At 43.8% G+C, this 12,003-nt stretch overlaps 1 protein-coding gene across 19 annotated transcripts in view; it reads left to right on the top strand.

Moving 5' to 3' along the window:
- The window catches only part of LOC105020523 (transcription factor 4), a 167,429-nt gene that overhangs the window by 107,419 nt on the left and 48,007 nt on the right, over positions 1-12,003 (top strand). The window contains exon 1 of one of the 19 annotated variants that reach the window (XM_029117091.2): positions 4,264-4,454. The exons of 17 other annotated variants lie outside the window; for them this stretch is intronic. In XM_029117091.2, coding sequence (XP_028972924.1) covers positions 4,386-4,454 — 69 coding nt within the window. In that variant the 5' untranslated portion in view covers positions 4,264-4,385. Of the gene's footprint in view, positions 1-4,263; positions 4,455-12,003 lie in introns of those variants that run through there. One more of the 19 variants, XM_029117092.2, reaches the window with a different exon arrangement.

The following is a 12,003-nucleotide window of genomic DNA, read 5'->3' on the forward strand; positions in this document are numbered from 1 at the left end:
TTTGACATTTAAAATGATAAATAATTTCAAAAGGGAGAACGAAAGAAAGAAGAGGGTTGTAAAAGGAAACGGTGGAGGTGCTAAACTCTCTCGTTGTCCCGTTCTAAATCATTCCCTGTCATCAGGACACCTGTGAATGATGGTTCCTGTGAATGATGGTTCCTGTGAATGTCATTAACACTTTCAAGTCTTTTGGTGGAATTTGGGATCAAATTAAATGAAAGATTAATTTTAGTGAATGGGGGCTCAGTCTCTTCATGTTTTGTGTAAGAAGGCTGTGTGTGTGTGTGTGTGTGTGTGTATGAATGTGTGTGTGTTATTGTAAGGGACGTTTCTGTGTGATCCTGTTATGACAAGGTTCCCACTGAAATAAAGCTGATTGAGAACACAATGGACAAACATTTCTGATAGGCATTATCTTTCTCTATCACTCTCCCCATCTCTCTTTGTCCCTCTCTGCCCATCTCTCTTCCTCACAGTTTTAAAAAAAAACTATTTTCCAGAGTACATTATCCTCCAGGTAATGTATTTAATAGACACCTAATTAGTGAAGACCAGCTTTATTCCTAATCACTTCATTTTAAACTGGTCTTAGGCTACTTTCACTTTCACACGCATTCTTTGTTTGTGTGTGTGTGTGTGTGTGTGTGTGTGTGGAGGAGGAGAGCAGACCAGCTGTGATTTATTGTCCAGCGAGGAGCTGATATGTGTGTAGATGTTTGAACATTCTATAAGCCTATGGGTGTCACGTTACAAAAAGGCGTCTTTTGGGGTGAAAATTAGTCAATCAGTGTTTGAAGAGAGAGATGACAAACAGTGGCTTAGTTATTGTCTTGAAGGAGAGAGAGAGGGAGGGAGGTGTTGGTTTGTCTCGTGTTAATGGATCCTCTGTGGTTAATTGGTTCACTCTTTAGCACTATATAGTTCACTACTCGGTCTTGGGGCCCATTGGGTTGCTGTCTCCAGTCGGGTGCCAGGAAGGGAATGGGCTTGGCCAAGGGTGCACTGCGCACACACAGACACACACACACGCTCCCCTAGTGCATCTGTTGATAGAAATGGTTTGTGTGTGTGTGTGTGTAGTTAAACAAGCATGTGTGTACACACCTTCCCTGTGCTGTAAATATCCTCAGAGGAATGCATAACCTCTCACATCATTTCCTTTCATTGAAACGTACCTCCCATTCTGTAGCATACGGTGTACCTTTAAATTGGTGCATGTACACACATTCAGTGGGAGCGTGCATAGAAAACTGTTTCTAAAGAAAATCAAGTTAAATGTGAGCGGGAGCCCCCCCACACACACACACATGAATCTGAAGAGGGTGGTTTTGAAAGGCGGGTTCCAAGAGATGGTCCTGACTGCCCCAGTCGCTATCGCCTTCTACCCCCCAAGAATGACAGCCCAGGTTAACATGATGAATCCTGCGAGATTGACAACTCACGCTTCTAATGAGTAAAAAAATCCCCCAAGCATGAAATCGGAATGAAATGTGTGATTATAATTCAAGTAGTGTTTACTTTAATCTCAGGGGGACTAAAGCCTGGGAGAGACACGCGGGAAAGAGGAGGAGATGAAGAGAGACAGAGAGAGAAGGAAACAGAGGACAAAATAGAGACAGAACATCTCTTTTCCTCCTCTCTTTCTCCTCTCCTCTCCTTGTGTCTCCTCTCCTCCTTTCTCCTCTCCTCCTTTCTCCTCTCCTCTCCTGCAGCAGCCCTCTAACAACATCAAGCCAACAAACAGATGAATAAATAACAGTGAAGCCACTAAGGGAGCCTGAAAAAGACGAGGCAACATGGCCGACAGTTTTCGGCATGTAGAAGGCAACACTCCCCCCTCCCGTCCTTGGGTCAAACTGTTCCCATGTTTCTCATGTGTGCTCCTGTGAATGGAAATGCACCCTTTTCCCTTCATGTGCCTGCTTCATAGGGCCCCTGTCAGCAGCATTGCACTAGGGGGTAGTGAGCCATTTGGGAAGCAGGCGGAGTGTCTTCAATTATTAAAGTTTATTCTGGGAATAGTCAGTGCACTTGAACATCATTTACTGGGCTCCGTATGCAAATGATTCAGTCTCCATTTGGGAACTATTCCCAGAGGTTTGTGTCTGTCCTCTGTTGTGTTTGTGTGTGTGAGTTTGTGTGTGTGAGTTTGTGTGTGTGTGAGTGATGCTCGCGTTTTGGCAAGTGCTCACACTTCACTTGTTAAATCTAGTATAGATAGACACAAAGGCATGCTTGCCCATACACACACTTACCAACCCACACACACACACACACACACACACACAGGCGTGCCAACAGAACAGTCCGAGCTAAACTCTGCAACACAACACACCCACTGTCACCGTTTTGCAAAAACAACTACACAACTAAATGGCGTTAGCTAACCCTATATTTCTGTCTGTTGTGGGAGTGTAATTTCGCTTGTTTGTCGTTTTGTTGCAGTTTTACGTGAAGCCTGGTGACATTTTCAGCCTCAGCGTAGCCACGCTCTCTGGCCAGCGGTTCTGTATTAGCATCGGTCACTCCATTGCAGTAGTATGTTTTGTTTAAAGGGGCTCGAGTCTCAGTCTTCCTTCACCTGATGAATTGTCAGCACATGTATGTTTTTGGGGCATTTCCACATGTTAATTGTGACATTTTGTGACAAGTCGTGGACCTCCAGTAACATGGAATCACCGTCTCATCTGTTCCTCCATCTGCCCCGTATATATTCACCGTACTGTTTAAAACCGCCTGTTTAGTCTCCCGTCATTCTGGTTCCGTTCCATCGGCTTTTCTTCTGTGGAAGTCGTGAGCCAGATCCTGGTGTCCAGGATCCAGACGTCTGAAGAAGAAGCTCTTGAACTGTGTTGGTTCTCAGTTGTTTTCTGACTACCAGAGTTTACAGAGTCGCACACACTCACACAGACTGCTTTGAGGAAACACACTCCTCTGAAGGTTAGTGTCCTTCTGTAAGGGCTTTCACTGAGTTCAGAGGTCATTGCCACTATTGCCTAATAATCTATGACCTTCTGATTGCAGCGCAGATGCACTTTTGGCCTGGATTCACCTTCTCTTTGGTTGCTTTAGGTTTTTATTAAATTATAATATAAATTATATTTCAAGATTTTGGTTGTTTACTGTGAGCAACTCACTTCTTCGGTCAGGGCAAAATCTACTGGTGTGTCATTTCTTTTTTTCTTAGTTTCTTTCCTCTCCTTTTCTCTGTCTATTCTGTTCTTTCTAACCGACCCCCTCTCAGTCTTCCTCTCTGTTTATCCCTCTCTCTTTCTCTCTCTCCCTCTCTCTCTCTCTCTCTCGTCAGGTTCTTGTCCTCCTGCTGTATACAGCACAATGCTGGGAGCCAGCCAGCTCTGTGGACAGATGGTGCAGTTATTAGATGTGCATCATACGATTCCCTTCCTGCCACTCGCTTTTTAATCAAATTATAGAAAAAAGGAGGGAGTCTATTAACTGTGTTTCTATTCAACTCCATAATGGTAGTTGCTGTTACTACAGTGTCTGTCTGCCTGCATGTCTCTCTGTCTTTCTGTCTTCCTCTCTTTACATTTCTAATCTTGTCTATATCTACTATATCTGTCTATATATGCTGTGTCCCTCTATGTCTTTGTAGATACATCTACATGCACCCCTTTCTATCTTTTATATATCTATCTCTATATATTCCTATATTTGTTCTAAATCTATTTATCTGTATCTGTGTGTTTATATATATTCATTCAACACTGTTATTTTATCACTGAGCCCTTTACCTACGTGTGTGTGCGTGTTTATACATGTGTGTTTGTGTGCCAGGGCACTGAGAGCAGAGTGTTAGGTGAGCTCCTTGTGTAAGAGGTGCAGTGTGAAGAAAGATTACAGAGTTAAAAGGCGCCAGAAATAGTTGAAAGAAACAAAGCATGTAGTCATTAAGCCGTGGATGGAAAGAGTGAATATCTGCTTCTTCAAAGGAGCCGATACATAGGGGCCTTGCAACGATAGCTTCCAGATTTACTATGGAAAGTGTGTGTGTCTGCGTGCGTGCGTGCGTGTGTGTGTGTGTGGGAGCATGCAAAAGAGTGAGAGAGAGCGCGTGTGTGTGGGGGTGTAAAGGAGGGCCACATGAAGAGGTAGAGTCAAGTCAATCCCCCCTTGTCCCTCCCCTCTCCCCTCCCACCATCCTCTCTCCTCCCCTCTCCCCTCCCACCCACCTCTCTCCTCCCCTCTCATTGCTCGGCATCAGAAATGGTTTCTCCCTGCTTTGCATATTCACCATGCCTGGCCTGGCCATATGGGAAAATGCAACTGAAGGAATTGTTGTGAAAAAAAGGGGGACAGCGAGTTAGAAATAAAAGTTGTTAGAGTGCTACTGAAGAGGGGGAAATTGAAGAGAGACAGCCATGTACTGTGCCTATAGCATCCCAGGAATGAGCGGAGGTTCTCTGATGTATTACTACAATGGCAAAGCGGTAAGAAGATCAACTGTCTCTGACTCAAGGCTCGAGCTGGGTGACATTTTTATCTGGCTGCCATCCGTCTGACTGGGCTGTCAGTTGATGCCAGGCTGTAGTTTTTAATTGTTGGATGTGTTGTTTTGTTTTAAGCTTGTCGCGGTTGTTTTCCGCTCGTTTCGTCTGCTTGTATAAATCGAACAAAGGAGCTGAGAAAACCCTGGCAGTTTGGTTTCTACGTGTGGAGGAGTGAGACAGTCCTGATTTTGGACAGTTTAGAAGGTGAACTAATCCAACAGCTAACAATGTTTTTATCTCAGGCTGGTCGGTCACTCTGCAGTACATTCAATCTCTCACTCCAGGAGTGTGCTTTGATCATGATAATCTGCTTCGTATTTGCAGCTGTTAACATTGTAATGCTGTTATAGATGATTCAGTTATTTTCAATTATGTTAAATGGGGTGTAATGAAAATAGTGGAGGAGCCACGGGAGCAGGGTTAATTTGATTGAATGATATTTAGAGAAAATCTACAGCTGATAGTCCTGACAGTGAGAAGTTTAGGTCTGCAGAAGCACCATGTAAGGCTGTGTTAAGCCCTGTTATGAGGAAATAATTTCAGGTTGTGTGGATATTATTCATTTATTTCTTACTAATGGGATTTTTCTAAAAGCTAAACACAGACAGACACATGGTTTGTTATTGCTGCTCACCTGTGAAATAACGTGGCATGGAAAAAAGCGACAGAGAGAGAGACAGAGATGAACTCTGAATGTTTGTTTGGTTCACAATCCTCCCTGTGTTGAGTAAAACCAGTGTGAAGGAGACAGAAATAGAGAGATAGACAGTATACAAAGAGAGGTCTGTCTGTCTGTCTTTCTGGGATCATGATAGTTCCTCAGCATCTGATGTTAATCAGTCAGTCAGGAAGTGAGAACAGTTCTATCCAGCTCTATATTCAAGTTGTTGTATCTCTAAAAATCTCCCCTCTGCCCACATGGAAGTCATATTAACAGGTCAACATCTCACAATTACAGATAACATGGCATCTTTATTATCTTAATGTGGCTTTGGTTTCTATTATTTAAATGTTTAGAGGTTTCTAATATTTCTTGAAGAGGAGAAAATAATTTTTTCTTTTTATTATTTTAAATTTTGTAATGATGATTGATTGATATGTAGTATATAAAAAAAATATTATGTATTTCGCCCCAAAATATTTGTAATCCGTTCAGATTTTTTGTTTTAACAATTACAGCTATTTAATTATACCCCCTTTTTTTTATTAATAAAAGTAGATTAGTTCCCAGCCACATTGATTTCATTTTTAAAAGCAGGCCCTGTTTTTGTTTCAGTGCAAGACGCTTCAGTATGAAGGCCTGTTCTCAGCGCTGCATTTGTCCGATTGTTGCCCCAGTTCTCGCTCTTCACCCAGCAGACGGTTCACGGCTGTAGTCTCCTGCCTGGCACCCAAGTCGTGGGTTTCCGTTCGGGATTTCTCTGTTCTGCCCAGGGGCGAGAGTGGCACACACGGCCCCGAAGCGCTCCGACCAAGCTGGCTCTGCTGTGTTTTGTTTATGGCTGGTTTTTAAAACACAGGGCCGTCTTTGTACGCTGGATCCGAGGCCATGCAATCAGATTTTTGTTGATGACACGGCAGGCATTGTATCTGGCCGGCCCTGGATGGGCGCTTTGTGGCACTCTTGATTCCGTGCCAAGCATCTTGCGAGCGGGGTTGTTTGTGCTTTGCGTTCATTTGGGGTGGATCAAAAAAACAACACACACACACACAGAAAATGTCTGTTGCGTCCCGCCAAAACCATGTCGATGGTCGGTTTATTTTGAGGCCTTGCGTTTGTTACCGTTGAAGAGGCGTTGTTTTTTCAGCCTGAGAACAGGGGTGGCCGTTTTGTCAGCTTGTCGATGTTGGGGAGAAGTGTTCTACTGCAGCCAGACAGTTTCCAATACCTGAGTTGGTCAGGAGGAGCTGCCGGGAGCTGGAGGAGAGGACAGCAGAGGAGGACAGGAGAGGAGGAGAGCAGCCTTCCAGACCGGCTGCCTAATGAGTCAACAAAAGAAGAGCTAAAACAAAAGGCCTCTCTTTTTTTAGTCTCTCTACACAAACCCATTTTAAACAGAGCTGCTCCAGCCAAGAATGGCATTGTTTTTGATAAGAGCAACATTTGAATATTTCTGTGTTTTAATTAGCTATGTTGATGAATTTAGCTAGTTGGGGTTAGTGCCAAATCTTTACTACTAAATTAAAATATATAAATAAACTTTCAAAAATATTACATATGCATTTACAACAAAAAAAATTACATTTTCAAATCAGCAATGGGTTTTTTTGTTTACATATTTCTTATTTTTTGTTTAAAAAATAATCTGTTTGATAAAAAAATACATATTCACTTATTTATTTCTATGAATCAAAATTAAATCAACACTGGTTTTGATTTCTTTTTATTATATTGAATAATTCTTATTCTAAATGTGTTTAATAAAGTTTACAATTTAAATTAAAATTTATTTAAACATCATTATATTGATATTCAGGTTTAATACATTTTACTATTATAATTGTAATGGAATTATAAAAACATACAAATATTATAATAATAATCAATATTATTATTATTAATTAAATAAATGTATCATATAATATATATTATAAATGTATCATAATAAAAATGCATTGCATATGCTTAGATTTTATTTATAATGTTCTTATTGTTCATTTTGTTAATTCATTTCTGCCACACAGTACGTGTGTGTGTCTGTCTGTGTGTGTTAACTCATTGTGATGAGGACCAGTTTGTTAAGAGGAAATATAGCTAGTCATTCTTTACACGGACAAAGCCGGTGGCCCTCTGTCCATCCTGTATACTTCAATTAGAACAGAGGACGTCAGGCAGTTTGAATGGGTGATGGACAGACAGCTGTGTTGTGTGTGAAATCATTCCTCGTTGCTCTTTGAGCCGTGTACAGTGTGAAGTCAAACAGACCACAGAGGGTGAAGCATTGGTCTGCAGGAAATCATTTGGGACTGGCTCGAGTTAAGCCCTGTCTATTGACGCTCTGATGGATATACGTATGCATTTACATACAGCTTTTGTATTTTATTCCTTTAATTGTAAATATGATTTAGGCCTTCATGTCGTTGTTTTTTATTTATTTGTAAACCAGCACCGTGTTCACTCTCGCACCTTTAATTGTATGTAATAGCCCCCATCAGGTTACGTTTCTCAGACACTTAACCAACACTTGGTTTAGAAAAGGGCCAAAACCAAGTGATTATGGTTTATTTTTGTTTAGTAGCATTTAAAGCCTACAGAAAATGAATACATTGAGTGCTTGTGCCTAATATTACAATAATGTCTCTTTTGAAATAAGGAGGGAAATGTTTTCTTGGTTCTCTCTAAATTTCACTGAGAAATTAAAGAAAAATGTAATATTACAATTGCTACTAACTCTTTGACGGTTAGTAGAAGTCACTGAGGCTCTTGCTATCTTGTGACTGTTGATCATTGACTGTTTGCGTGCTCTGTTCTCCATGTTGAAGTGGAAACCTGGTTGTGTTTGTGTGATCACCAGGGCGCTCTTTTCACCACAGCGCCGGAGCTCCGTTCGTCACTCGTCTGCTCTGGATCAAAGGACTGTTTTAGTTCTCATTCCCGCTTCGCTATAGCGTCTGTTGGTAGTGTTGCCAAAACGAGGCACATCACACAGTCCGGCTCCGCCGCCATCTTCCCCGGGATGTGTGATGCTGGCCAGTGTAATGGACCGGGCCGGGCTCGGGCAGGAACGTCCTTCAGAGGCATTGGATTTGAGCGCCACACAAAGCCGAGGGAACGTGAAGTGGCGCATCCCAATTGGAACCCCTCCCCTTGGTGCCCTAGACCGCCCTGAGCCCTGTGGACCTGGTTCGTTGGTGTGGGTCAATGAGGGTCCTGGTGTGGACTGGCCGGGCTGATCAACAGTCGGGGCTGGGGCGCTTCACAAGATGACATGGTTGTGGCTGTTGTCTGGCTGGAGGCTGGCATCTTAGACTCATGAATAAAACCTGGGAAGGAGAGGAAACAAGGGAAGGAGAGGAGTCAGGGAAGGAGAGGAAACAAGGGAAGGAGAGGAGTCAGGGAAGGAGAGGAGTCAGGGAAGGAGAGGACAGGAGTCTTTCGGTTTTCTTTCACTCTCTTGTTAATTTCCTAGGATCTCTCTTTCCTTCTCTGTTGTTCTTCGGGGGTGAACGTCGGGCTCATCCCTTCTCTCTCAGTGGAGGATGACTCCCCGTCAAGGTCTTTCATCCCACCCTTTTCACTGTGGATGACAGTGTTCAGGTCCCTCATCCCCTGCTCTCTTGACTGGGTGACAGTGGCTTTTATGCTTTTTTAAACAGGAAATTGATGAAAGACAAAGGGGTTTGCATTGTGAGGCGTTTGGATCCATCCTGCAGCAGTATATGTACTGGAGGCATTGGCCCAGACCGCAAGGATGACAGCAGTAGGGTCCCTCATCCCCTTTCTTGACCGGATGACATCGTAACCCATCCACTTGAGCCAAAATCTCTCTCTCGTCTCTGTCTCTCCCTCTCTGTCTCTATCTCTTCTCTGTCTCTCCCTCTCTTCTCTGTCTCTCCCTCTCTTCTCTGTCTCTCCCTCTCTGTCTCTATCTCTTCTCTGTCTACATTGGGCCTGGTTCCATACCCCGGTCTGTACTCTCATTATGGAAGTGCATAGAGATCTTTTGTCAAGGGAAGATAATCCCATTGAAATAGGTCATCCTTGGCCATGCTGGTCCGTGTGGGGCTTGGGCTCACCATCTGTGTCCTAAATGGTTATTCCCTGTGTAGTGCACCTCTTTTGGCTGGGTCCCATAGGGCTGTGCTCAATACTAGTGCACTTCCTAGGAAATAGGGTGTCATTTGAGACTTGCAATTGGACATGTTGTGTAAGAGACAAATTGTGCAAAACTCTGAGTGAAGTGGCCTTTATTATTTTGACCGTATAATTGTTATTTTACTGTTTCACAGAGCCTGGCAATCATAGCCTGTTTTCACTGAAATGGTTTCCTCTGTTTTAAACAGTTTAACAAGTGTATTTCATGTATTTCTTTTCAGCCTTGCAACTGATACACATATTGAATGAAAAACGACATACTGTTTTACAGTATATAGTTAAAAGAAACAAATATTACTTTTGACTGAATGAGAATTATTGCATTACTATTTGTTTTGAACTGCTGGTGTGAGCTAGCTAGCTAAGGTCCACTGTAAATAGCAGTTCATGTACACACACACTGTTACTCTCTGAGCACACTGTCCTCTCCTTGGAGGCAGGGATCGGGCTGCAGGTTGAGGACTTTGTCTCGCTGCGTTGTGGCGTGCTGTTGACCCATTAAGCCAGAGCCTGGTTCTGCATCTACTGTTCGCTGCAGTGTTGGCTGTTCTGAACAGAAATAGGTCAGCTTCTCTTTTAGTCCCAGACACATCACTGGCCCCAGTACAGCCCTGCTCTAGTCCCAGACACATCACTGACCCCAGTACTAGCCCAGCTCTAGTCCCAGACACATCACTGACCCCAGTACTAGCCCAGCTCTAGTCCCAGACACATCACTGACCCCAGTACTAGCCCAGCTCTAGTCCCAGACACATCACTGACCCCAGTACTAGCCCAGCTCTAGTCCCAGACACATCACTGACCCCAGTACTAGCCCAGCTCTACTCCCAGACATCAGGAGCCCCAGCCCTAGGTAGGTATTAACCCCTGTAGTAGCCAGGGTCTAGACACCAGCCCCCCCCCCCCCCCTAATAATGTTGCTATATCTTTATATACTATCAATATACTGGGTGATGAATGCCTTCATGTATTTCTCCTGCTTTTCAAAGGGGTAGAAATAGCTATGCGGGAGAACTTAAAAGGAGAACGGAAAAAAACGCTGAAGTAATCATGTCTTTGATCTTGTGCGGTTTTATTATTACAATCTGCGCCAAATAATGCCGTCCTGATTCCGGACTTATTCGTCTGGGGTGGGGGGTTAGATCCATATGTTTATCATTAGGGGGAGGGGGGATTTTTCATGTGGAGCAGGATGCAGACTCTTATCCAGGAGACCGAGATCTTGATTCCAACTAACTTGATAGAAGATCAGTCTGACGTGCTTATGGGATCTTCACAGTGGCATTGAAGAAGTCACTGTGCTGTCGGCAGTGTTGCTTGGCCGTGTCAGTGGGATTCACCAGAACTATAAAGTTACTGTTATGTCGAGAACCAATGAGAGAGAGAAAGAGTCTCTGGGTTTGTGTGGCACCGCCCACAGTGGGTGACAGTGTGTTTCAATGCTGCCATGGAGGGAAGCGGAGGCATTCTGTCTGTCTGTCCTGACATGTTCTGTCTGCCTGCCTGCCTGTCTGTCTGCTTCCATACCCTTGTTTCTGCTGGTGGTTGAACACACGGTGGTGGTGAGGAGAGGTTGTGTCTGGGTTGAACACAGTGGTAGTGTAGAGGTTGTATCTTGGTTGAACACACAGTGGTGGTGAGTAGAGGTTGTATCTTGGTTGAACACACAGTGGTAGTGAAGAGGTTGTATCTTGGTTGAACACACAGTGGTGTTGAGTAGAGGTTGTGTCTTGGTTGAACACACGGTGGTGTTGAGTAGAGGTTGTGTCTGGGTTGAACACACGGTGGTGAGTAGAGGTTGTGTCTGGGTGGCCATATGTGATGGTCCTGAGGTTGATCTTAGTAGCTCCTAAAAACAACAACAACACAGTCAACAACAACAACATAACATCCCAGATTGCGGTGGCGGTGGTCTGCAGTGTAGCAGGCTGGCAGTGGGAGGGGGGAGACCACGGCGTCCATACCCAGGATAGAGGCCTCAAGACTGGGCCACAGATGCGGTGTAGATGGCGGGCATACAGAATGCAAATCCGGTGTGTGCGTGTTAGTTAGTTAGAATATTTCATTGCACTTTATACCTGCTGTAAACCATGTATGTGACAAATATATATTTAGCTTGTTAGTGTGTGTGTGTGATTCTCTATTCATTGCACCAACTGTCCAGACTATATGTTAGCAGTGTTAGAAATAAGAAATCTGCTTTTCTGAAACTTTGCGATTGCTCTTAATTACTCTGTCAGTTGATTATTTATGGTGGCAATTAATTGGCTGTCAAGCAGCCCGTTGGCGTCCAGCCAGAGCCAGACTGAAACAGAGTGTGTCCCCAATGGCAGCCTATTCCCTATGTAGGGCACTACATCTGACCCTTACGGGCTGTGTTTTAAAGTAGTACACTAAAACGGGAATAGGTTGCCATTTGGAACATATGTGTTTGAATAGTCTCTATCTCCTAAACCCTGTATCTTTCTTATCAGAAAGGAATCAAGCCCAGTTATCAGCGTCTATGACCAGGCCTTCATGAAGATATCTTCTTCCTCCTCCTCCTCTTGCTCGTATCCACGTTCCAAAGGCCCCTGGAGAAGCGGAGTTTAAACCAGATTTGGCTCCCCGTAATCCTTAGAAATTGATTTGGCACATTGTCTCCTCTGCTCTGCAGGCCCTTCGGTCTGGAAG

This window comes from Esox lucius, chromosome 23 (genome assembly GCF_011004845.1).
Source record: "Esox lucius isolate fEsoLuc1 chromosome 23, fEsoLuc1.pri, whole genome shotgun sequence".
Taxonomy (NCBI): Eukaryota; Metazoa; Chordata; class Actinopteri; order Esociformes; family Esocidae; genus Esox; species Esox lucius.